This window comes from Panthera leo, chromosome B3 (assembly GCF_018350215.1).
Source record: "Panthera leo isolate Ple1 chromosome B3, P.leo_Ple1_pat1.1, whole genome shotgun sequence".
Classification (NCBI taxonomy): domain Eukaryota; kingdom Metazoa; phylum Chordata; class Mammalia; order Carnivora; family Felidae; genus Panthera; species Panthera leo.
The window spans coordinates 51,965,337-51,991,566 of NC_056684.1; the positions used below are offsets into that span (position 1 = coordinate 51,965,337).

The window sequence follows — 26,230 nt, forward strand, 5'->3', positions numbered from 1 at the left end:
GCATCACATGGAATAGTGATAGTAATGGATTATAACAGAGTTGAAGAGAAAAAGGAATCCATTTCTTAGGGATGATCAAATCAGGAGGTCACCCTTTTGTACCCCTAAAGTAATATTTGATTCAAACAAGCATAGTCTTGCTGAAGCCTTTGCATGAAAGGTTGTTGGAAAGCAGGATATTCACATGGTCTTGAAGTGTCAAACCCAAACTATTACTAATTATAAACAAGTCACATTTACCATGGAAAGATATAATGCTTTGACCAAGTCATCAAAGTTGGCATCACCAATTTTAAGACAAGAGGCATCACAAACCTCTGAAGTGAAGCAGTAAGAAAGAAGTACACAATGTCACCTTTATACTGTTATTGCCAAAAAAAAGTTATACTTGAAAATAGCCATTAAGAAACAATGTGGAGCACCTGGATGGCTCAGTCACTTGAGCGTCCGCCTTCAGCTCAGGTCATGATCTTGCAGTTTGTGAGTTGGAGCCCCACATCAGGCTCACTGCTGTCAGCCTGTCAGCACAGAGCCCACTTTGGGTACTCTGTCCCCCTCTCTCTGCCCTTCCCCCCGCTTAAGCTGTCTCTCTCAATAAATTTTGAAAAAAGCAAAGAAACAATGTGACAAGTCCAGATTGTATGTGACATTCTATAAAACACTTGGCCTGGGGCACCTGGGTGGCTCAGTCGGTTAAGCGGCCGACTTTGGCTCAGGTCATGATCTCGCGGTCCGTGGGTTCGAGCCCCGCGTTGGGCTCTGTGCTGACAGCTCAGAGCCTGAAGCCTGTTTCAGATTCTGTGTCTCCCTCTCTCTGACCCTCCCCCATTCATGCTCTGTCTCTCTCTGTCTCAAAAATAAATAAACGTTAAAAAAAATTAAAAAAAAAAAAAAACACTTGGCCTAAGATCTCTTGTCATGAACAACAACAAAAAAGAGGTAGAGGGTCTGTTCTAAATTAAAAGATCTTAGGGGTGCCTGGGTGGCTCATTAGGTTAAGCGTCCAACTTTGGCTCAGGTCATAATCTCACAGCTCATGAGTTCAAATCCCGCATTGGGCTCTGAGCTGTCAGCACAGAGCCTGCTTCCAATTCTATCTCCGTCTCTCTCTGCCTCTCCCCTGCTTGTGCTCTGTCTCCCTCTCTCTCTCTCAAAAATGAACATTTAAAAAATTAAATTAAAGGATCTTAAAAAGATACAAAAAACAGTGCAATATCTGAACCTTGCTTGGGCCCTGGATCTTGGGGGCAATTGGGCAAGATTGAATACAGATGACCTCTTCCACGGTGTTAGGGAATTTGTGTTAGTTTTCTAAATGTGATAATGATTTAGTGGCCACCTAGGAGAATGTTCTGTTTTATAGAAAATGTATATTTGCATATTGAAGTATTTAGATGTAATATGTCACGTCTGCACTTCCCTTCAAATGGTTCAGAATTTTCTCCTACAAATATGGCAAAACCAAAGTTACTAAACATAAGTCAGGGGATCTGGGTGTTCATTGTCCTATTTTTCTTTCAATTTTACTGTACATTTGAAAATCTTCCAAATAAAAGTTGGGGGAAAGTTTACAATATATGATGCTGCCAAAGGGAAACATTTTGAAAAAGTGCGTGTGCATGAGAATGTATACATGTATTCTATTGCCTTATATTAGCATTTGACACTTCTTTCTTTCCATGCTAGTGGTTTGGATAATAAGTGTTCTGTGTATCCACTGACATTTGACAAAAATGAAAACATGGCTGCCAAAAAGAAGTCAGTCGCTATGCATACCAACTACCTGTCTGCCTGCAGCTTCACCAACTCAGACATGCAAGTAAGTAAACGGCCATGTGGTGGGGCAGCCTGCTGGAGAGCAGGGGAAGTGGCAGAGGACTAAGGAGTGGCAAGGAGAGGAAGCTTTCCAGTGTCCTCTATCATTATTACTGTTATTGTTACTGTTATTATTATCATCTTGTTCAAGTATAATTAACATACAGTGTTATATTTCAGATGTACAATATAGCAATTCATCAGTTCTATGCATTTCCCATTGCTCATTATGATAAATGTGCTCTTAATCCCCTTTATTTCACCCCATCCCTCACTACCTCCCTCCCCTCTGGCAACCGCCAGTTTGTTCTCTGCATTAAGAGTCTGTTTTTTGAAGGACGCCTGGGTGGCTCAGTCAGTTAAGCGTCCAACTCTTGATTTTGGCTCAGGTTGTGATCCCAGGGTGGTGGGATTGAGCCCCGCATAGGTCTCGGCACCGAGTGTGGAGACTGTTTGGGATTCTGTCTTTCTCTCCCTCTCTGCCCCCTCCCTCACTCATGCACACTCTCTCAAAATATATAAATAAACTTAAAAATAAAGAAAACCATTTCATTTACAATTACATCGAAAAGAATAAAATACCTAGGAATAACTTCACCAAGGAGGTGAAAGCTCTGTACTCTGAAAACTATAAAACATTGTTGAAAAAACTGAAGATGACACAAATAAATGGAAACATATTCCATTCTCTAGACCCAATATTGTTAAAATATCCATTCTACCAAAAGCAATCTACAGATTTAATACAATCTATTAAAATACCAAGAACATTTTTGAGAGAACTAGAACAATCCTAAAACTTATATGGAACCACAAAAGACACCAAATAGCCAAATAAATCTTGAGAAAGAAGAACAAAACTGGAGGTATCAAAATCCTAGATTTCAAGATATACTACAAAGCTGTAGTAATCAAAACAGTATGGTACTGGCACAAAAATAGATGCATAGGTCGATGGAACAGAATAGAGTCCAAAAATCCATCCACACTTTTATGGTCAATTCATCTACAGCAAAGCAGGTAAGAATATACAATGGGGGAAAAGACAGTCTCTTCAACAAATGGTGCTAGGGAGATTTGGCGGTTGGGAAGATGGCAGCGTAGGAGGACGCTGGGCTCACCGCGTCCCGCTGACCACTTAGATTCCACCTACACCTGCCTAAATAACCCAGAAAACCGCCAGAAGACTAGCAGAACGGAGCCAAGCGCAGATGAGAGGCCCACGGAAGAGGGTAGGAAGGGCAGCGAGGTGGTGCCGTGCTCCACAGACTGGTGGGAGGGAGCCGGGGCGGAGGAGTGGCCCGCCGGCCAAGCAGAGCCCTCAAGTCTGGCTGGCAAAAGCGGAGGGGCTGGATGGAGTGTGTTCTGACAGCAAGCAGGACTTGACATCTGGAAGGTTATAAGCTAACAGCTCTGCTCAGAGAGCGGGAAGCCTGGAGGACAAGGGGAGGGAGAGTTGTTGAGCCCTGGATGACAGAGCTCAGCTTGGCGGGGAACAAAGGCGCTCGCCAGCGCCACCTCCCTCACCCATCCCCCAGCCAAAATCCCAAAGGGAACGAGTTCCTGCCAGGGAACTTGCACCGCGCAAACACCCAAAGCTGTGCTTCTGCGGATCCATCCCTCCAGCGGGTCTGACTCCCTCCTGGTGCCGCAGGGCCCCTCCTGAAGCGGATCTCCGAAGGAAAAGCAAGCTGAGCCTGCCCCTCCCGCCGCTGTGCACCTTGCCAATCCACCCCAGCTAATAGGCCAGATCCCCAGCACCACAAGCCTGTCAGTGTGCAAGTAGCCCAGATGGGCCACGCCACCTCACAGTGAATCCCGCCCCTAGGAGAGGGGAAGAGAAGGCACACACCAGTATGACTGTGGCCCCAGTGGTGGGCTGGGGGCAGACATCAGGTCTGACTGCGGCCCCGCCCACCAACGCAAGTTAGTCAAGACAGCACAGGGGAAGTGCCCTGCAGGTCCACACCACTCCAGGGACTATCCAAAATGACAACACGGAAGAATTCCCCTCAAAAAAACCTCCAGGAAATAACAACAACTAACGAACTGATCAAAAATGATTTAAATAATATAACAGAAAGTGAATTTAGAATAATAGTCATAAAATTAATCGCTGGGCTTGAAAACAGTATAGAGGACAGCAGAGAATCTATTGCTACAGAGATCAAGGGACTAAGGAACAGTCAGGAGGAGCTAAAAAATGCTATAAACGAGCTGCAAAATAAATTGGAAGCAACCACGGCTCGGATTGAAGAGGCAGAGGAGAGAATAGGTGAACTAGAAGATAAAATTATGGAAAAAGAGGAAGCTGAGAAAAAGATAAAAAAATCCAGAGGTATAAGGGGAAAATTAGAGAACTAAGTGATGCACTAAAGAGAAATAATCTACGCATAATTGGTATTCCAGAGGAGGAAGAGAGAGAGAAAGGTGCTGAAGGTGTACTTGAAGAAATAATAGCTGAGAACTTCCCTGATCTAGGGAAGGAAAAAGGCATTGAAATCCAAGAGGCACAGAGAACTCCCTTCAGACGTACTTGAATCAATCTTCTGCACGACATATCATAGTGAAACTGGCAAAATACAAGGATAAAGAGAAAATTCTGAAAGCAGTTAGAGATAAACGTGCTCTAACATATAAAGGGAGACCTATAAGACTCGTGACCGATCTCTCTATTGAAACTTGGCAGGCCAGAAAGGAATGGCAGGAGATCTTCAATGTGATGAACAGAAAAATTATGCAGCTGAGAATCCTTTATCCCGCAAGTCTGTCATTTAGAATAGAAGGAGAGATAAAGATCTTCCCAAACAAACAAAAACTGAAGGAATTCGTCACCACTAAACCAGCCCTACAAGAGATCCTAAGGGGGATCCTGTGACACAAAGTACCAGATACATCACTACAAGCATGAAACCTACAGACATCACAATGACTCTAAACCCATGTCTTTCTATAATAACACTGAATGTAAATGGACTAAATGCGCCAACCAAAAGACATAGGGTATCAGAATGGATAAAAAAACAAGACCCATCTATTTGCTGTCTACAAGAGACTCATTTTAGACCTGAGGACACCTTCAGATTGAGAGTGAGGGGATGGAGAACTATTTATCATGCCACTGGAAGTCAAAAGAAAGATGGAGTAGCCATACTTATATCAGACAAACTAGACTTTAAATTAAAGGCTGTAACAAGAGATGAAGAAGGGCATTATATAATAATCACAGGGTCTATCCATCAGGAAGAGCTAACAATTATAAATGTCTATGCGCCGAATACAGGAGCCCCCATATATATAAAACAATTACTCACAAACATAAGCAACCTTATTGATAAGAATGTGGTCATTGCAGGGGACTTTAACACTCCACTTACAGAAATGGATAGATCATCTGGACACACGGTAAATAAAGAAACAAAAGCCCTGAATGATACATTGGATCAGATGGACTTGACAGATAGATTTAGAACTCTGCATCCCAAAGCAACAGAATATACTTTCTTCTCGAGTGCACATGGAACATTCTCCAAGATAGATCACATACTGGGTCACAAAACAGCCCTTCATAAGTATACAAGAATTGAGATCATACCATGCACACTTTCAGACCACAATGCTGTGAAGCTTGTAAACAACCACAGGAAAAAGTCTGGAAAACCTCCAAAAGCATGGAGGTTAAAGAACACCCTACTAAAGAATGAGTGGGTCAACCAGGCAATTAGAGAAGAAATTTAAAAATATATGGAAACAAACAAAAATGAAAATACAACAATTCAAATGCTTTGGGATGCAGCGAAGACAGTCCTGAGAGGAAAAAACATTGCAATCCGGGCCTATCTCAAGAAACAAGAAAAACCCCAAATACAAAATCTAATAGCACACCTAAAGGAAATAGAAGCAGAACAGCAAAGGCAGCCTAAACCCAGCAGAAGAAGAGAAATAATAAAGATCAGAGCAGAAATAAACAATATAGAATCTAAAAAAAACTGTAGAGCAGATCAACGAAACCAAGAGTGGGTTTTTTGAAAAAATAAACAAAATTGATAAACCTCTAGCCAGGCTTCTCACAAAGAAAAGGGAGATGACCCAAATAGATAAAATCATGAATGAAAATGGAATTATTACAACCAATCCCTCAGAGATACAAGAAGTTATCAGGGAATACTATGAAAAATTATATGTCAACAATCTGGACAACCTGGAAGAAATGGACAAATTCCTAAACACCCACACACTTCCAAAACTCAATCAGGAGGGAATAGAAAGCTTGAACAGACCCATAAGCAGCGAAGAAATTGAATCAGTTATCAAAAACCTCCCAACAAATAAGAGTCCAGGACCAGATGGCTTCCCAGGGGAGTTCTACCAGACATTGAAAGCAGAGATAATACCTATCCTTCTCAAGCTATTTCAAAAAATAGAAAGGGAAGGAAAACTTCCAGACTCATTCTATGAAGCCAGTATTACTTTGATTCCTAAACCAGACAGAGACCCAGTAAAAAAAGAGAACTACAGGCCAATATCCCTGATGAATATGGATGCAAAAATTCTCAATAAGATACTAGCAAATCGAATTCAACAGCGTATAAAAAGAATTATTCACCATGATCAAGTGGGATTCATTCCTGGGCTGCAGGGCTGGTTCAACTTCGCACATCAATCAACATTATACATCACATTAAAGAAAGAAAATGATCCTGTCAATCGATGCAGAAAAGGCGTTTGACAAAATTCAGCACCCTTTCTTAATAAAAACCCTCGAGAAAGTCGGGATAGAAGGATCATACTTAAACATCATAAAAGCCATTTATGAAAAGCCCACAGCTAATATCATCCTCAATGGGAAAAACTGAGAGCTTCTTCCCTGAGATCAGGAACACGACAGGGATGTCCACTCTCACCGCTGTTGTCTAACATAGTGTTGGACGTTCTAGCATCAGCAATCAGACAACAAAAGGAAATCAAAGGCATCAAAATTGGCAAAGATGAAGTTAAGCTTTCGCTTTTTGCAGATGACATGATATTATACATGGAAAATCCGATAGACTCCACAAAAAGTCTGCTAGAACTGATACATGAATTTAACAAAGTTGCAGGATACAAAATGTACAGAAATCAGTTGCATTCTTATACACTAATAATGAAGCAACAGAAAGACAAATAAAGAAACTGATCCCATTCACAATTGCACCAAGAAGCATAAAATACCTAGGGATAAATCTAACCAAAGATGTAAAAGATCTGTATGCTGAAAACTATAGAAAGGTTATGAAGGAAATTGAAGAAGATACAAAGAAATGGAAAAACATTCCGTGCTCATGGATTGGAAGAATAAATATTGTCAAAATGTCAATACTACCCAAAGCTATCTACACATTCAATGCAATCCCAATCAAAATTGCACCAGCATTCTTCTTGAAACTAGAACAAGCAATCCTAAAATTCATTTGGAACCACAAAAGGCCCCGAATAGCCAAAGTAATTTTGAAGAAGAAGACCTAAGCAGGAGGCATCACAATCCCAGACGTTAGCCTCTACTACAAAGCTGTAATCATCAAGACAGCATGGTATTGGCACAAAAACAGACACATCGACCAATGGAATAGAAAAGAAACCCCAGAACTAGACCCACAAACGTATGGCCAACTCATCTTTGACAAAGCAGGAAAGAACATCCAATGGAAAAAAGACAGTCTCTTTAACAAATGGTGCTGGGAGAACTGGACGGCAACATGCAGAAGATTGAAACTAGACCACTTTTTCATGCCATTCACAAAAATAAACTCAAAATGGATAAAGGACCTGAATGTGAGACAGGAAACCATCAAAACCCTAGAGGAGAAAGCAGGAAAAGACCTCTCTGACCTTAGTCGTAGCAATTTCTTACTTGACACATCCCCAAAGGTCAGGGAATTAAAAGCAAAAATGAACTACTGGGACCTTATGAAGGTAAAAAACTTCTGCACAGCAAAGGAAACAACCAACAAAACTAAAAGGCAACCAACGGAATGGGAAAAGATATTTGCAAATGACATATCGGACAAAGGGCTACTATCCAAAATCTATAAAGAGTTCACCAAACTCCACACCCGAAAAACAAATAACCCAGTGAAGAAATGGGCAGAAAACATGAATAGATACTTCTCTAAAGAAGACATCCGGATGGCCAACAGGCACATGAAAAGATGCTCAACGTCGCTCCTCATGAGGGAAATACACATCAAAACCACAGTCAGATATCACCTCACGCCAGTCAGAGTGAAATGAAAATCAGGAGACTATAGATGCTGGAGAGGATGTGGAGAAACGGGAACCCTCTTGCACTGTTGGTGGGAATGCAAACTGGTGCAGCCACTCTGGAAAACAGTGTGGAGGTTCCTCAAAAAATTAAAAATAGACCTACCCTATGACCCAGCAATAGCACTGCTAGGAATTTACCCAAGGGATACAGGAGTACTGATGCATAGGGGCACTTGTACCCCAATGTTTATAGCAGCACCCTCAACAATAGCCAAATTATGGAAAGAGCTTAAATGTCCATCAACTGATGAATGGATAAAGAAATTGTGGTTTATGTACACAATGGAGTACTATGTGGCAATGAGAAAGAATGAAATATGGCCCTTTGTAGCAATGTGGATGGAACTGGAGAGTGTGATGCTAAGTGAAATAAGCCATACAGAGAAAGACAGATACCATATGTTTTCACTCTTATGTGGATCCTGAGAAACTTAACAGAAGACCATGGGGGAGGGGAAGGAAAAAAAAAAAAAAAAGAGGTTAGAGTGGGAGAGAGCCAAAGCATAAGAGACTGTTAAAAACTGAGAACAAACTGAGGGTTGATGGGGGTGGGAGGGAGGGGAGGGTGGGTGATAGGTATTGAGGAGGGCACCTTTTGGGATGAGCACTGGGTGTTGTATGAAAACCAATTTGACAATAAATTTCATATATTGAAAAAAAAATGGTGCTAGGAAAACTGGACAGCAACATGTTAAAGAATGAAACTGGACCACTTTCTTATACCATACACAAAAATAAACTCAAAATGGATTAAAGAGTTAAACATGAGAACTGAAAACATAAAATTCCTAGAAGAAAACATAGGCAGTAATTTCTTTCTCTGCACTGACAGTGCCGAGCCCGATGCAGGGCTCAAACTCATCAACTGTGAGATCGTGACCTGAGCCGAATGCAGAGTTGGATTCTTAACTGACTAAGAATGGAATTGTTTTCTTAATTTCTCTTTCTGCTGCTTCACTATTAGTGTATAGAAATGCAACAGATTTCTGTATATTAAGTTTGTATCCTGCAACTTTACTGAATTCATTTATCAGTTCTAGTAGTTTTTTTGCTAGAGTCTTTAGGGTTTTCTATATATACTCTAATGTCATCTGTAAATAGTGACAGTTTAACTTCTTTCTTACCAATTTGGATGCCTTTTCTTTCTTTTTCTTGTCTGATTGCTGTAGCTAGGACTTCCAGTACTATGTTAAGTAAAAAGGTTGAGAGTGGACATCCTGTCTTGTTCCTGATCTTAGAGGAAAAACTGTCAGTTTTACACCTTTGAATATGATGTTAGCTGTGTGTTTTTCATTTATGGCCTTAATTATGTTGTGGTATGTTCCCTCTAAGCCTACTTTGTTGAGAGTTTTTATCATGAATAGATGTTAAAGACTGTCAAATGCTTTTTATTCAGCTACTGAGATGATCATAAGCTTTTCCTCCTCTCTCTTGTTAATGTCAGGTATCATATTGATTGGCTTGTGAATATTGAACCACCCTGATCTCTGGAATAAATCCTACTTGATCATGATTTTTTAAAATATATTGTTGGATTCAGTTTCAGTTTGCTAATATTTTGTTGAGGATTTTTGCATCTGTGTTTATCAGAGATATTGGCCTGTGGTTTTCTTTTTTTGTGGTGCCTTTATCTAGTTTTGGTATCAGGACAATGCTAGTTTTGTAGAATGAATTTGGAGCTTTCCTTCCTCTTCTATTTTTTGGAACAGTTGGAGAAGAATAGGTATTAACTCTTCTTTAAATAGTTGGTAGAATTCACCTGTGAATCCATCTGGCCCTGGATTTTTGTTTTTTGGGATTTTTTGTTTATTATTATTATTATTACTAACTCAATTTCATTACTAGTAACCAGTCTGTTCAAATTTTCTTTTTTCTTAATTTCTTTACTAAAAGTTTTTTTTATGTTTATTTTTGAGAGACAGAGAGAGACAGAGTGCAAGTGGGGGAGGGGCAGAGAGAGAGGGAGACACAGAATCTGAAGCAGTCTCCAGGTTCTGAACTGTCAGCACAGAACCCAACCCATGAACTATGACATCATGACCCGAGCTGAAGTCAGATGCTTAACCGACTGAACCACCCAGGCACCCTTGTTCAAATTTTCTACTTCTTCCTGACTCTGTTTTGGAAAGTTACATGTTTCTAGGAATTTATCCATTTCTTCTAGATTATCCAATTCATTAGCATATAATTTTTCATAACATCCTCTTAAAATCCTTTGTGTTTTTCTGGTGTCAGTTTTTATTTCTTCTCCTTCATTTCTGATTTTATTTGAATTTTGTCTTTCTTTTTTTTTTTTTTTTTTTTTTTTTTGTGAGTGAGGCTAAAGGTTTATCAATTTTGTTGATCTTTTCAGAGAACCAGCTCCTGGTTTCATCAATGTGTTCTATTGTTTTTTTAGTCTCTATGTCATTTACTTCTCCTCTGATTTTTATTATTTCCTTCCTTCTACTGGCTTTGGACTTTGTTCTTTTTCTCGTTCGTTTAGGTATAAGATTAAGTTGTTTATTTGAGCTATTTCTTCATTCTTGAAGTATGCCTGTATTGCTATAATTTTCCCTCTTAGAATAGTTTTTGCTGTATCCCAACAATTTTGGCCTATTGTGTTCTATTTTCATTTGTTTCCATGTATTTTTTAATTTCCTCTTTGATTCCTTAGTTGACCCATCCATTAAATATAGCAGCCTGTTTTTTAGCCTCCATGTGTTCTTTCCAGATTTTTTCTTATGATTGATTTCTAGCTTCATACCATTGTGCTTGGAAAAGATGAATGATGTTATTTCAGTCTTTCTGAATTTACTGAAACTTGTTTAGTGGCCAACATGTGATTTATTCTGGAGAATGTTCTTTGTGCACTTGAAAACAATGTACATTCCACTGTTTTTGAATGGAATATTCTGAATATATATGTTAGGTCTATCTCGTCCGATGTGTCATTCAAAGCCATTGTCGGTTCATTTTCTGCCTAGATGATCTATCCATTGATATAAGTGGGGTGTTAAAAGTCCCATATTATTATTATACTGTCAATTTCTTCCTTTATGTCTGTTAATAGTTGCTTTATTTATTGAGGTGCTCCTATGTAGGTGCATAGATATTTACAATTGTTATATCTTCTTGTTGTTTTTTTTTCCTTTGTCATTATGTCCTTCTTTGTCTCGTTAGTCTTTGTTTTATTTTTAAAAAGTTTTTAAGTTTATTTATTTATTTTGAGAGAAAGAGAGTGCGAGGGATACAGGCAGAGAGAGAGGGGAGAACGCAGAACCCGATGCGGGGCTCGAACTCACAAACCGTGAGATCATGACCTGAGCTGAGATCAGCAGTTGGACACTTAATCAACTGAGCCACCCAGGTGCCCCTCTTTGTTTTAAAGTCTATTTTGTGCAGTGTAAGTATTGCTAGTCTGATGTCTTTCTTAACTGGAGGGGTGTACTCCAACAGTTGGCTCTAAGAGGAAGCTCCTATTATTTCTCATTGGTTATCATTTTTATTTTTAATCAGCAATGAGGAAAGTCGGGGATACTAATTAATGATAGAGTTGAGATAAACTGCATATCACATTAAACATCCTCCTCTAATTGACTTGGTGGTCATGGGAGTGGAACAGAGAACCTTCTGAATGGGTAGAAATTCCTATCTTTTCAGTCTGAGTGGTGCTTGCATGAGCTGCTGTACATGAGTAGAACTTCAGTGAGCAGCTGAGCCTCAGAGCTGTGAGCTTTACACACCTCACTGTACCTACTTCACACTCCTGTTTTAACAGATGCCAAAAGAAAAAGCTTTCAGTAGTAAATCTGTTTCCTACTTTGAATAAACCACAAGGTGAAAACAATACAACTTCAAACATTTGACTAAGGTTTCTTAACAAGTCATAAAAGGATCCTTAGTTTATTCATTCATATCTATTTAGCAAACCTTAGTAGGTGCCCACCACCCACATTGCCAGATACCACTGGGTCTGGGGGTGGACTTGCTGACACCGTCCTATGTTCTCAGGCCCTTCATGGAAACCATCTGTGATTGAACAGCGGGGGAAGCTGAGAGCTCAGAGCGGGAGGGGTGGTCACAAACTTGCTGCAAAGGGCTGCCTGAGCCAGCCTTGGAGGGGGAGGGTGTTGCCAGTGAAGTGTGAGGGCAGCCCAGTGGGAGGCAGGCAGCTGACAGGTGGGCGGGGCCAGATCACAGGGCCCCCTGAATGGGCTGACCCAGAGAAGGGCAGAGAGCCATTGCAAGGGCTGCATCAGATTTGGGTTTCTTTCTTTTTTTTTTTTTTAGTGTTTATTTATTTTTAGAGAGCATGAGTGGGGACGGAGGGGGAGAAAGAGAATCCCAAGCAGGCTCTGCTCTGTCAGCACAGAGCCCCACACGGGGTGGGGGCTTGATCTCATGAACTATGAGGTAATGGCCTGAGCCAAAATCAAGGGTCAGACACTTAACCAATGGAGCCATCCAGGAGCCCTGATTTGGGTTTCTTTTAATGAGGAGAGCCTCCGAGTCAGATTAAAGCCTTCCACGGCCCACCATGGCTTCAGCTGACTGAGGTCAGCAGGGGATGCGAGGCTTGTAGCAGGGAGACCAGGTGACTAGGTGACTTTCATTGCTGACCAGTGTTCGCACCTGTTGCTTACCACCAGGATTCTCAAGGAGTTGTACGGTAGGGGGTGCTGTGGCCTGGGCTGGCTGCAGTGGCCAGAACCAGATGTCTTTGGGCCTGAGGAGCAAGCCACTTAAAGCCACACAGGATGTTGAGTCTGGATGAAGGAGAGCTCAGAGGGAGGCAAGAACAATGAGTCTTCGGGCATCTGAAGTCCCTCGGGTTGTGTCCCACCACCCTCGCTTTGTGTGGCCACGGGTGCTGGAAGTGGGGATTAAATGGGGCATCTGTAAGGTAGAAAGTGCTTTCCTCCTAACAAGCAGCTAGCAGCAGGTAGAGAAGGTCCTGCTGGCTATTCCTGTGGGGATGCAATCTGGAAGACAGAGCAACATAAGGTCTTGGCTCAGAGTCAGACAGCTGAGATCAAATCCTGGCTTCACTGTATTCTAACCGGCCAGTCCTAAACAAGGTTTTATTCTGTTTTGTTTTTCTTACCTGCAAGTGAGAATGGTAGTGAATTCCTCCCTCATAAGGGTTTCTGAGGATTAAATGAGGTGATTTGTATAAAATACTTAGTATGGCCCCTGGTAAATATCAATACATTTTAGGTTTTATCACTTTATTATTTATTATTATTAATATTTACACAAAGCTTCCTGGGTGACTCAGATGCATGGCCTGGTTTGCATACCTTAATGAACCTTAAGCTTCCTTATATTTTGGGGATCAAGGATGGAAAAAAAAAAAACTCAAGGAGCTGGTATAAGACTATGGTGTTAAACCTACAAAATCTCTACATTCCAGAATAAATGACTGACAGCAAGTTAGAGGTTCTGTTTAGTGCATTTGTCGTGATGACCATTGGGCTTTTAAATTCTATTTTTACTTATAATGAAGATCACAAACATAATAAAAGTATTTTTAAATATTTTTTTTACTATTAAGGATTTACTCCTAACTTTTAAAAAACTATTAATTTCTTTGATTGAAGAATATGGTATCGAAAATTCCCAAATTAAAGAGCTAGAGTGAGGTAATTGTTTAAAGCAGATTGTTTGGATGTCCCAAAGAAGATGAAGGTTATTGGCCCTTTCCTATAGGACAGGAATGGATGTGGGCCAGGAGGGATGAAAGGGAATTATAGCATATTGTACATGTAAGTACCCAAATTAAGACCCTGGGTCTTAGACCCAGTCTTAAGACCACAAGTCTTGTGTGCTCATAAGTTACTTTTATGAGCCTATGTCATCTTGTCGGGTGTACCCGGGCCTCGTAAAGGAAGCCAAGGAGGATTGAGTCCCGTGGACAGCTGCAGGGGCTTGGCAGCCTTGGAGATTCCCCAAATTTGAAAGCTGCCCCTGTGGGAGCTCTGATGAGGGCCTTGGAGGCCACACCCAAGAAACTTGAACTCTCGGAACCCACCCAGCTCTTGCTCCCGGGAAGAGCTCCGAAGTGACTTCTGGCTGCAAGGAGATTCTAGGCCTCCCCACACTGCCTGGCAGGAAACGCGCTCCAAGATAGTACAGCTGGAGGGTGCAAGGCTAGGGTGGGAATAGATTCCTCTCCTCTCCTAATTGCAGAGAAAAGATATTCTTTTTTTTTTTTTTTAACAAAATTTATTGTCAAATTGGTTTCCATACAACACCCAGTGCTCATCCCGACAGGTGCCCTCCTCAATGCCCACCCTCCCCTCATCCACCCTCCCCTCCCTCCCACCCCCCCATCAACCCTCAGTTTATTCTCAGTTTTTAAGAGTATCTTATGATTTGGCTCCCTTCCTCCCTTTTTTTTTTTCCTTCCCCTCCCCCATGGTCTTCTGTCAAGTTTCTCAGGATCCACATAAGAGTGAAAACATATGGTATCTGTCTTTCTCTGTATGACTTATTTCACTTGGCATAACACTCTCCAGTTCCGTCCACGTTGCTACAAAAGGCCACATTTCATTCTTTCTCATTGCCAAGTAGTATTCCATTGTGTATATAAACCACAATTTCTTTTTAAGTGCTAGGCCCAGGGTATAAGAGAAAAGGGAAGAGAACAGGAAGCAAGGAGAGGAGGCGAGAACACCACCAGCAGAAGGAATTTGGGGGTGCAGTGCGGTCACTGGGTGCACTGTATGCTGGCAGTTCCTAAAGCCCATTTGCTTTCCTCGGCCATCAGTAATTTCCACCCACAGAGGGCTCTCTATGTGGGCACTTTCACTGCAAGAGCCACTTCCTGTGTTGTCTTGTCACCTCATTCAGGCCCTGGGAGCAGCAGGAAGGTGGGGCTTGGGAGGCTGTGCTATCCAGAGCTTAGCCCTTGTGGATCCCCCAACCCTTGGCTGCTCAGGACAAGCTTCCCCAGGCCCTGCAGTATGGGCAGCTGGGTCTGAGAGGCTGTGATCCTGGGATCTCCGCTGCCTTTCTCCCAGCCACATGAGGCTATGCTCAGCTAGAGCCCAAGCCTCACACACACTGGCTGTGATGAAAGTTAAAACCCTAACACCCCTCACCCCAGGTACTGCAGGGTTCCTCTCGCAGTATAGGCCGGCCTGTGTACTTGTAAGTACACTTATCAGACGCTGCTTGAGGGGTGCTGCACTGGTCTTAGACAGATTTCCCTAAAATATGCCTTTGATCTTACCCTCTTGCTTCCCACAGCTCAGTCTGGCCTACAGGCTGAAGTCCTCACTCTATACCAGGCATACCTCTCCTTTGGTGCAGAGATAGGCCTTCACCTGCATGCCCTCCGTCCCCTCCCCTTCACCTGGTCAGCTCTCACTCATCCTTGAAGATCAGCTCAGATGTTACCAGAATGGGTTGATTGCCCCTCCCATGGGTCTGCCTGTACCTCAGCACTTCTCACTCCATTGTGAGTCCTCATCGTCTTGTCTGCCGAGATCCTCGGAAAAACTTGCTATCCAGCAACGTCAAGCTTCTTAGACCTAGTGCAGCAAGGGAGAACCCCAAGTTGACAAAATCTCCATAACATCTCAAAATGAAGAAATCAGGGAAGGATACTTGGAGAGTTTTGGGGTCCAAGCTGGGTGATTTTAAGGTGGGTCTCTCCAGGTAGGAGACTGGTTATAACATTGATAGCTTTGGGTTGGTGAGCCCCACAAAGTAAGAGTCTTGAAGTGAGTATTGTTGGGCAAGCTGTTAGTCTTGATAAATAAGTTGTTGAGTTGGTTTACAGTCTTATCTTGCAGGCGCAGGTATTTCCTGAAGCAAGCAGCTAGGTTGTTTTTACTTGGTGTCAGTATTGTCGAACATAGCCCGGGGAAATTCTTCCTGGTCTCAGAATTGTTTAACACAGGGGTAGGGAATTAGTTTTGTGTCATTTCTTATGGCCAAGTCTGTTGAACTGAGCTCCAGGAGAGCAGAGACCAAAATATAGTCTTTGTGCAAACCCTGATCAATGCCTGTTAACACAGCACCTGGACGTCATAAGCACACAGCTAATGCTTGTTGAATCCATGAGTGCATGAGTGTGGCCTCATCAGTGGCCCTAGGACCTTCTTGGGCAGCACCCTGCTCTGGAAAGAAGCAGCCACAGGAGAATGTGTCTAAGAAAATGCTGCCTGACCCTGGCTGCTCCGGGTGGGGTCCAGTGATTAGCATTGGTATGACCTCAGATTTTGTGAGAACTGTGGTTCTCAACACCCCCCCCCCCCTCAGTGCAAATTAACCTGCATCATGGTGGCTGGGGAGCAGTTGGTGTCTGAGAAGCAGTTGGAGCATCCAGCCTGCTTGTGGGAGGCGCTCCAAGTGCTGTTCTACAGCTACTCACGGAGCACTTCCTGCATGCCAGCAGGCACACAGCCCTGCAGATACAGCGCGGAGGCCTTCTGAATTTCCTGCTCTGGAGGGTGCATAAACACACATCTCAAGGACACTGAGACTGTCAAAAATGACCTTTTTTCCCCTCAGTATAGGAGAAATATTTCTATGCTTGAATCCACATATAGCGAGGCATGTGTCCGTGTGTGTTCAAGGAGGCTCCGTCCCCCCTCCACCCCCCCCATCCAGCTTTAAGCATCTGATTGACTTCCCCTGACAGAAGTCATAATAACAATGCTCTTCCTGTCCTTTTCTGTGGACAGATCCTGACGGCGAGCGGCGATGGCACATGTGCCCTGTGGGACGTGGAGAGCGGACAGCTGCTGCAGAGCTTCCATGGGCACGGGGCCGATGTGCTCTGCTTGGACCTGGCCCCCTCAGAAACAGGCAACACCTTCGTGTCTGGGGTAAACACCCAAGGAAAATCCCTAGGGGCCCTTTTCTCCATGGGAGGCTTATGCTGGCAATTTTGGGGACTGGATCAGACACTTCTCTAGAAGGGGCTGCAGGAATTGTCCTCAGCTCACTTCCACACCCCCGACTCCCACAGCACTGGCATTGCTTGGGGGGCAGTGACAGTGCTGGACTGTGAGGGTCTCCTGCTGCCGACAGTCAGTCTACAGAGGGATCTGGAATGTTCTCCTAGATGAGCAGTAGGTGGAAGAGTTGACCATGTGTTATACATAGGTCAGGGGCAAATAAGAACAGAGAACTGAGCAGGCGAACCTGCCTCAGGTCCTGTCTCACTTTAGTCAGGACACTGGTGAGAGAGGACAGTGCTGGACACACCACTGCATGGTGTTTGTAGCTGGAAGACATAAGGGCCCTTTGCTCCAAGCTGCCCATGTGTTAGCGTGGGGCATCAGGTAAGAGCTGTGAGGCCTGTAATCGGCAGGGACCCCATTTTCTTTTTGGGTATTTGGCCCCAACTGTGTATGTTTCATTTCTGTGCCTTTAAATAACTATATTTATCCCTCCTCAACTACACTGTCTTTTCAAATTGTTGTATCCCTGTAGATTATATTGTCTCAGGGCAGTAAACTCCCTCTAGTTTAGTGTCCTCAAAAGATTGGAAGACACTCCTGATTGCTTTGCCCACATTCTCATTAAAGATAATCAGAGTGCTGAATCCCCACAGTGGGTATTCCTGAGATGCCAGTTCTGGTACTTGATCACACTCTTTTCTCTGAGTTGAAACCAGCAACTTAAATACCAACTTTAAGCCATTACTTCTTATTATTTGGCCATTGACAGTCTACATTGTACTACCCAAGCTTGATAGCAGGGTTGCTCTGCAGGAATTTGTCAAATGCTCCTAGAACCATGATAGTATAATGTGAAAACCTCATGTTTATGAATCTCTGGTCATGTTGGCAACCCAGAGAGGGTGTTTACAGGTATTGAGGCAGAAGCCCAGGATGGTGAGTTGCTAGAGATACCCAACTAACTGCTGGCGAGGTCATGACTCCAGCAGCATGCTGCAGAGGTATAGACGGCCCAGCTCCACCTTTGCTCAGGGCTGCCCCATACACCTGAGATGAAGCTGGGCAGTCCCACTGTGCACCCACTGTATGCCTGCCCTCCCCCTGGGCTGAGAGGCAGAGATAAAGAGGAAGGAGGAAGGGGAAAACAGAACAAAGAGAGAAATGCCCAGGAGGAAAGCAAGAAGGAGGCTCTGGAGGGTTTACACCAACTTGGGAAGGTGCGAAAGAAGAAAACATGCTGAAAGAGAAATGTGGGTGCCTTCCGTTGCTCCCCCCACACTCTCAAGACCTGGTTCTGGCTTTCTAAGGGCTTATCAGTTGAGGAAAGCTAATCTCAGAAAAGCATGTTGTCAGCCATTTACCAATGGAAAGGAAATGGCTCTGTTACATAACAGGAACTCATGCCCATTTGTAGACAGTCCTTGCAGTGGCCATAACTCTGGATAACTTTGCATTTGTAGGGATGTGACAAGAAAGCCATGGTGTGGGACATGCGCTCTGGCCAGTGCGTGCAGGCCTTTGAAACACACGAATCCGACATCAACAGTGTCCGGTCAGTGAGTAGAATGTTCACATAACTTCTCTGTTCTGCTGGTAATCCCTGGCCTGGGGTTCCTGCTCAGCCCAGGAACCACCTCCAGACTCAGTTTACCTGGCTGAGAGAGGTCTCTCCAGCAAGAATGGCTGATTTGTGGTGGCACTGAACAGCGTGCCAGATCTCTTGGATATTTTTAATTTAATGGCAGTAGGAGCACTTGATATTATCCTCCCTAAACAGTCAGTATTTCTCATTCATTTATTCAGCAAATATTTATTGAGACTTACATGCTAGACATTGTTCCAGAGACAAGGTCTCTACTTCCCTGCAGGAGGCAAGACAAATACAAATAAACAAATGTACAACTTAATTTAAGGTAGTGATAAGTGTGTTATGAGAAAAGTAAAATAGGCAGATGGGATGGGATGGGTTATTACTTAGGATGATCAGGGAAGACCTCTCTGAGAAAGTGATGTTTGAAAGAGCCAAGGCTTGAGCTGGGGTGGTAAGATGAGATGTGGAGGACTTAACCACAGGCCAGGTAGGGGGTGGCTGACATTGCCTCTGTTTTGCCTTTAAGAGATCACTCTGGCTGCTGTTTGGAGAAGAGATTGTAGGGAAGCAAGAATGGAAGTACTACAGCCAATTAGAAAGTTGTTGTGTGAGTTCAAGAAAGAGGTGATGGTGGCTGGAAGTAAAGAAGACATTGTGGAGACAGAAAGGTCCAGAATTGTGACATTTCTGAGATTTTACCCTAGCTGCAAGCTATCAGTTTAGGCTGCCACAGTGTCCAGCATGCTGGTAGAAGACATGAGACTCCTGAGTGCAAGATTAAGGACGGTTTATTATTACTCCTAGCAATGGCATCAGCCAGGGTATCAGCATTTTTGATGCTGGTTTCCTGAGCCCCAATTCCACAGGGTGAAATGGAGAGGGCCAGATGACACCTGCACAGGCCAGGGGTTGCATTACAGGAGAAGAACCCTGAGCTTGGGAACCCAAACCTTTTATAAGGGTCAGTAAGCAGTGATCCATTTACTAAGACAGGGAAGACTGGAGGAAGTGCAGGTATGAGTCAGTCATTGCACATGGATGATGGAGCTCTGTTTGGGGATATTTACAATTGAGATGCCTGTATACAATGAAGTGGAGACATTGAGTAGGTAGGGATCTATGAACTGGATCCCAAGAGAGAGGTGAGGACTTGACATGTAAATTTGGAAGATGGCACTGTCAAGACGGTATTTGAAATATAATCACCCAAGAATCTTCATTATACTTAGTGAGAAAGCACTAGACTTGTTCTCCTTAAAAGCAAGAACAAGATAACAGTGCTTATTTACGTGAGCAATAGAAATGTTTGCAAGAATTTTCTAGCTCTTTGCCCTCAACTATAAGATAGAGATAAAGGGGAAAGACACTTACTTTTGGCAAATGTGCAGTAATTACCTATAAAATCATAGAAATCTAATACAGATAGTAAATGAAGTTGGTAAGATGCAGGATAGAATATAAAGCCACAAAATAAATTGAATCGTTACATATTCACAAAATAAAGCTTTAAAATGCACATTCTCTCACCCATGCTGTTCCCCCTACCCTGACATCTCTTCCTCTAATATCCATTAGGTCTCAATTTAAACTTCCTTCTCCCCAGGAAGGCTGATTACTGAGAAGGCAATGAGTGTAACATTAATAACCATCATTTGCTGAATGCTTTTTATTTGGCACCATGCTCATTTCTTTGCCTATACTATCTTATTGAATCTCCACAACAGGGAATATGCATTATCATCCTCACTTTTCAAATGAGGAAACTGAGGCTGGGCGAGATGAAGTCCTTTGCCAGAGGTATCACATGTAGCAAGGGATCATTGCATAGATCTGAGCAAGGCTCTGGGTATCTGATTCCAGCATCTGTGTGGATAATCACTTTCTTATCTCTGAGCTGACCCAAGTCCCAGGAATGAGGTGTGTGATCAATGGAAACTACGGTTACAGGGGGCCTGTTCTGTGTTCACTGCCTGGTGCAGACACACGTATTATCTCAGTTACTCCTCACCCACACTGTGCAAGGCCATTGTCACTGTCCCCTACTTATAGGGAAGAAAACTAGAGGTCAGTAGGCCAGCCAGATGAGCTTCCCTTTCTGGCCTCTGTAAAGAGTGGTCCTTGTGTCCCTAGAAGTGGAGATTCTGATTCCAATTCCATGGGCTTCACATGGAACAACCTTTCAGATGATTTCCAGATGATTCTGATGGACATTCAGAATTGGGAATCACCAGGGGTGCCTGGGTGGCTCAGTCGGTTGGGCGTCCAACTTTGGCTCAGGCCATGATCTCACTGTCCATGAGTTTGAGCCCCGCGTCCAGCTCTGTGCTGACAGCTCGGAGCCTGGAGCCTGCTTTGGATTCTGTGTCTCCCTCTCTCTCTCTAGACCTTCCCCACTCGCACGCTGTCTCTCCCTCTCTAAAAATAAGATAAAAAAAAAAAAAAGAATTGGGAATCACCACTCTAAATAAAGTGCTTTCTACTCAAACTTTGTCTCTACAGATACTACCCAAGTGGAGATGCCTTTGCTTCAGGATCAGATGATGCTACGGTATGTTTCCAAGTTAGAGAGCTTTTCCTATCTGAGAGAGAGATGCAGTGGTTTAATTTTATTTTTCAAAAAAACTTTTTTTTATTACAGTAGTAATGTGAATTCATTGAGGAAAAGTTGGAAGGGGGATTCAAATATCTTAATCTCCTAACCCAAGAAAAATCACAGTTGGGTGAATTCCTTTCTGTCTTTCTTATTTTTTAACAAAGTGCTTTATAATTTGCTTTTTTTCATTTAGCAATAGACTGTGAACACTTTCGTGTCTCAGTAATTAACTTTTCTACATTATATTTTCTTAGTGATTGAATAGTATTCCATGTTATGGACATGCTATAATGTACTTAACTAGTCAATTTTTGCACATTTAGGTCTTTCAGGGATTTTGTTTTCTGTTAAAAAACGCTGCTATAAGTAAATATTTTTGGTACTTATTATTTCCTTAGAATTAACTCCCAGACATGAACTTGCTAAGTCAAAAATAGACCTACTTTTAAGGCTTTTGATACTAACTGTCAAGTTATGTTGACCTATTTTTCTAGAGAAAAAAGTTGCCTTTGGTGCCCTCAAAATATGTAATATCTTATTATATTATAGTGAGTTTCATCTTAATTTGGTCCTATGGAAGAAAGTACAAAGGGGTAGATTGAATGTTTTAATAATAATAAAGATTTAAAACTTCTGTATGCCAAAAAATGTGTAACAAATTATAAGGGCATACATCTAGGAAAAATTCTTGCCACCTATATGACAGACCAAATTGAAATCTATTAGATATAAATGGGGTTGCATAATCAGTAAGATAATACCCTAATTTTAAAAAAAAAGAGGATACAATGCAGACTGTTTACAAAGCAGTAAATCTGACATGGCAAGCACCTGAAAACGTTTTCAGACCACCTGTAACCTAATACATGCAAGTTTAAGTGATCATTGCTCATTTGGATTAGCAGTGAAATGCTGCATCGTGGAGGTGATGTAGTAAAGGAGCCTGGAGTTAGGACCATTGGTACCACCCTTACAGAGGACAGTTTTGCCATACAAATCAAGAGCTTTTGTAACATCTCTACCCTTTGATCTGGTCATACTATTTCTTGGAAACAGTTTTATTCTAAAGACTCTATTCCTTAACTATTGTAAGGGAAACATCAGAGATGTGCATAAAGATTTTTACAGAAGAATGATCATCAAGGGGCACCTGGGTAGCTCAGTTGGTTAAGCATCCAACTGTTGATTTTTGCTCAGGTCATGATCTCACAGTTTGTGAGTTTGAACCCCACATGGGGCTCCTTGTTAACAATGCAGAGCCTGCTTGGGATTCTCCCTGCCTCTCCCCTGCTCGTGCATTCTCTCTCCGCCTCTCTCTCTCTTTCTATCAAAAATAAGAAACTTAAAAAAAAAAGAATGGTCATTAACCTTTTATTTATAAAAGAGAAAAATTAGATAACAATCAAAAGGCATGGCTAAACATATTCTGATATATCCACATGAGGAATATGCAACAACCATGTTAGTCATGTGGTTTTGAAGATTATTTAATGATATGAGAAAAAAAAACTCATAACTTAATGTTAATAGAATTATGAGATATCCATTCCATTTAAATACACACACAAAATGGAAATAAGACTGAAGGAAATAGCCTAGATGTTAGTAAATACTTTCAGGATTTGGGGTGGTTTTTATTTCCTTCTTTAGGCATTTCTGCATTTTTCTGTATTTTCTACAATAAATATGTATCTTTTATCAGAAAAAAAGAAGGGTTTAATTTTTGCTTTTGTACCCCAAAAGTCTTCTGTATTTGCTGTTTCTTTGAATCTGTACTGATCCATGCAGATTATTAGGAATCAGAATTAAGGGAGAAACTACTAGGGGAGAAAACTGGAGATATATCCCTTATCCCTCAAACTACACAAGCACCATCACCTGCATATAGCCTTGTGGTCATCTCTTCACCAACCCAGAGCCAGAAATAAGTGCTTCTTTATCTTCTTTGTCACACCAGTGTCGCCTCTATGACCTCCGGGCAGACAGGGAGGTCGCCATCTATTCCAAAGAGAGTATCATATTTGGAGCATCCAGTGTGGACTTCTCCCTCAGTGGTAAGATTTTATTTCAGAAACATTCCCGGGACTGTAAGACAGGACCTAAATGAAACCCAGCTCTCGATCCAGCTTTCAGCTGAACTTCCTATGAACCAGTGTGTTAAGCAATCTACATCTGCACCAGTTTTCTTCCACGACCCCCCACCCCACCTCACCCTACCTGAAGTGGCCTCCCCTATCCTGTTCATTTTAAGGGAGATGAAGGCTATGCCCACCTAATGCTGTTCTTTGAGACAATGCTGTATGAAACTTCCTATCTGTAGTGCCTTTAATTAGTCATTTCCTCCTCGGCCTTCCATTCTCCCCTTCATACCTTCAGAGGTGGAGGGGGTGAAGCAGCAGTCCCCTTTCTCAATGCCCCGAAGCTCATGGCTCCTCTGACCTCACTGCTGGGGAGGCTGCTAGTGAAAGAGCAGCACTGATAGGACCATTCAGTTTCCCCAGACACAGCCCCCATTCTGCATCCATGCTTTTATGCGTGCAAGCTGCTTTGCTGCCTACGGTATCTTTTGCCTCCCTTCTCTGCCTGGTGAACTCCTACTCAGCCCTCATGAGCCAACTCATGTCCTTCCTCTGCAGTGCCCTCCTTGATCCCCCTTCCTCCATGGTCACACAGCACTTCACACACAGCTAAGCACTTCCATTACAGCCCTTATCACCTAGTGCTACCATGTGTTAATTTAGGTGTTTGCCTGCCTGCCTGCCTGCCTACCACCACCACCACCATCCACAAGGGACAGCAACTTCTCTGAATCCCCAGGGCAAAGCACAGTGCCTGGCACATAGCAGGCACTAAATCAGTGTTGAATGAATGAATGGGCAAGTGACTGCTTGAGTGAGTCAGTGAAAGTCATGAAAAGAAAAACAAAGGGAGGAACTGGTTCAGTAAACATCATGTCCTTCTACTTTGAGGTCGCCTGCTGTTTGCTGGATACAATGATTATACCATCAATGTCTGGGATGTTCTCAAGGGGTCCAGAGTCTCCATCCTGTTTGGACATGAAAACCGCGTTAGCACTCTACGAGTTTCCCCCGACGGGACTGCTTTCTGCTCAGGGTCATGGGATCATACCCTAAGAGTAAGAGAGCAGCTCTTCTGTTTTACTGTGTGTGTGAGAGGAGAAGTGATTGGCCTTCTTAAAGCAGAGACTGAGGGCAATGTAGGCTGGGCTGTGTCAGCCGGAAAGAGCTCTAACTTCAGCTCTATGGCCACAGAAGGGATGAGTTGCCTGGGGAGATAGTGAATTCCCCCTCAATGCAAGTGTTCAGGCATAGATTAAACTGTGTATCAGCATGTAACTGAGGTAATAATTGAGGTAGGTGATCCAAAAGATTCCCTTTGATCCTACAAGTAGGATTCTTCTGATTCTAGCCTTTGGCAAACCACAGAGTGCCCCCAATAGTTCAGGGTTCTTATCCCACGGTGACATAGCCCTGTGAGACCCACAGGGGGGCTTTAGGGGACCCATGAAGCTCCTGAAATTATATGTCATATTTCATGTGTGTCCGTTTTTCTGGTAAAAGTGTCCTCTTGGCTTTCATCAGATTCTCAAAGAGCTCTATGATTTTGTTGGATGTTGGCTCCCCAGAAATATCTCCAAAATAGCCTGTTCATAATGCAAAACTAAATTTAGGGGACAAAGCACAAACGTGACAATCTTAGTGGCAGTCTTAGAAGGGGATAACAAAGACAGATGTTTATGAGGTGCAGGGCTGGGGAGTCTGGTTTAAGACCAGATGCAGGGATTTAATTAGGATTGGACAAATTTGTGGCATAATAGTTTAAAGATTGCTGGAACAGTGTTGGGGGAGGAAGAGGATTTTGAAGACAGTCTTGAAAAGTAACCAATCATTTTTGATGCTCTGTGTTGGCCTGAGAGAGGTCTTCTCTAAAGAGAGTAGTCGAGTCATCTACTCTTAGGATAAATACATTAAAGGATTTTTGTGAAGTTCCTAAAACAACAAAGTTTTCTGTGACTTTATCTTCCTGGGCAAGTTTCCTAAATTAGTAGTCATGTTAATGTACTCAGTGTGGGTACAGATGGTTTTGGTACTTAGCCTAAGAGTTATAAGTCCCTAATAAGAAAGCACAGATGCCCTTCAGATGATTAACTAAGTGGGGCTGGGGGAATAGGTCCAAAGAAGTACCTTTGAGTTACCAGGAGTAAGGTGTAATCCATCCAAGACATGTGAGTGCTTTATTTTGGATGTGGGGTGTGAGTGTGTGTGTGTGTGTTTAATGTTGATTTTCTCTCTTTAAACTCCAGTTTTGTAAGTCATTAACTACTAAGGGACTACAAATTATCTGTTTGTGTTCGTGTCTTTGCAGGTCTGGGCTTAATCGTCTCTTCACAATGCACACCTGAGAGTAGAATTTGAAATCATCATATGTAAACAGATCTTTCTTCTAGAGGATCTGAGGGCTACTGCAACTTAGCTTAAAGGAGCAACTCTATGGCTGAAGTTCACTCAGCGTCCCCAATATTACCATTAAAACTACCACCCTTGGAAAGATACTGGTGTGAGCCTCCAGCACTAGGACACCTTCAAGTACAGTGTTTTGCATTTTGAACACTTTTTAAAATTTATCCATTTTTAAGGTTATTCTAGTTATATAGTCTCATCTCATTCTATTACCAACAGGATTCAGCATTTAACATATCCTGTAGTACTTCCTTAAATGAAATTTCTTTTCAGAGCACTTTAAAATCTGATTCCTCTCAGTGTGCACTGTCTTTGGAACCTTCCTCTAGAAGTGCTGATCTTAATGCACTACATGAGGCAGACTGTGCTGACTAGTCTGTGATAGAAGATTCCAATTCCAAATGTAATTGGAAAATAATCACTTTTTTTTAAGTTTATTTATTTATTTTGAGAGAGAGTATATGTGCATGCGTGGGGGAAAGGCAAAGAGAGAGGGAGAGAGAGAGAATCCCAAGCAGACTCTGTGCTGTCAGCGCAGACCCCAATGCAG

The 26,230-nt window shown here is 42.5% G+C and overlaps 1 protein-coding gene across 1 annotated transcript in view; it reads left to right on the forward strand.

The window, feature by feature from the left end:
• The window catches only part of GNB5 (G protein subunit beta 5), a 49,244-nt gene extending 23,086 nt beyond the window's left edge, over nucleotides 1-26,158 (forward strand). The window contains exons 5-11 of the mRNA XM_042941996.1: nucleotides 1,687-1,819; nucleotides 16,794-16,937; nucleotides 18,476-18,567; nucleotides 21,106-21,154; nucleotides 23,157-23,253; nucleotides 24,169-24,335; nucleotides 25,586-26,158. Of these exons, the coding sequence (XP_042797930.1) occupies nucleotides 1,687-1,819; nucleotides 16,794-16,937; nucleotides 18,476-18,567; nucleotides 21,106-21,154; nucleotides 23,157-23,253; nucleotides 24,169-24,335; nucleotides 25,586-25,597 (694 nt within the window). The 3' untranslated portion in view covers nucleotides 25,598-26,158. The remainder of the gene's footprint in view (nucleotides 1-1,686; nucleotides 1,820-16,793; nucleotides 16,938-18,475; nucleotides 18,568-21,105; nucleotides 21,155-23,156; nucleotides 23,254-24,168; nucleotides 24,336-25,585) is intronic.
• The last annotated feature ends 72 nt before the right edge of the window (nucleotides 26,159-26,230 follow it).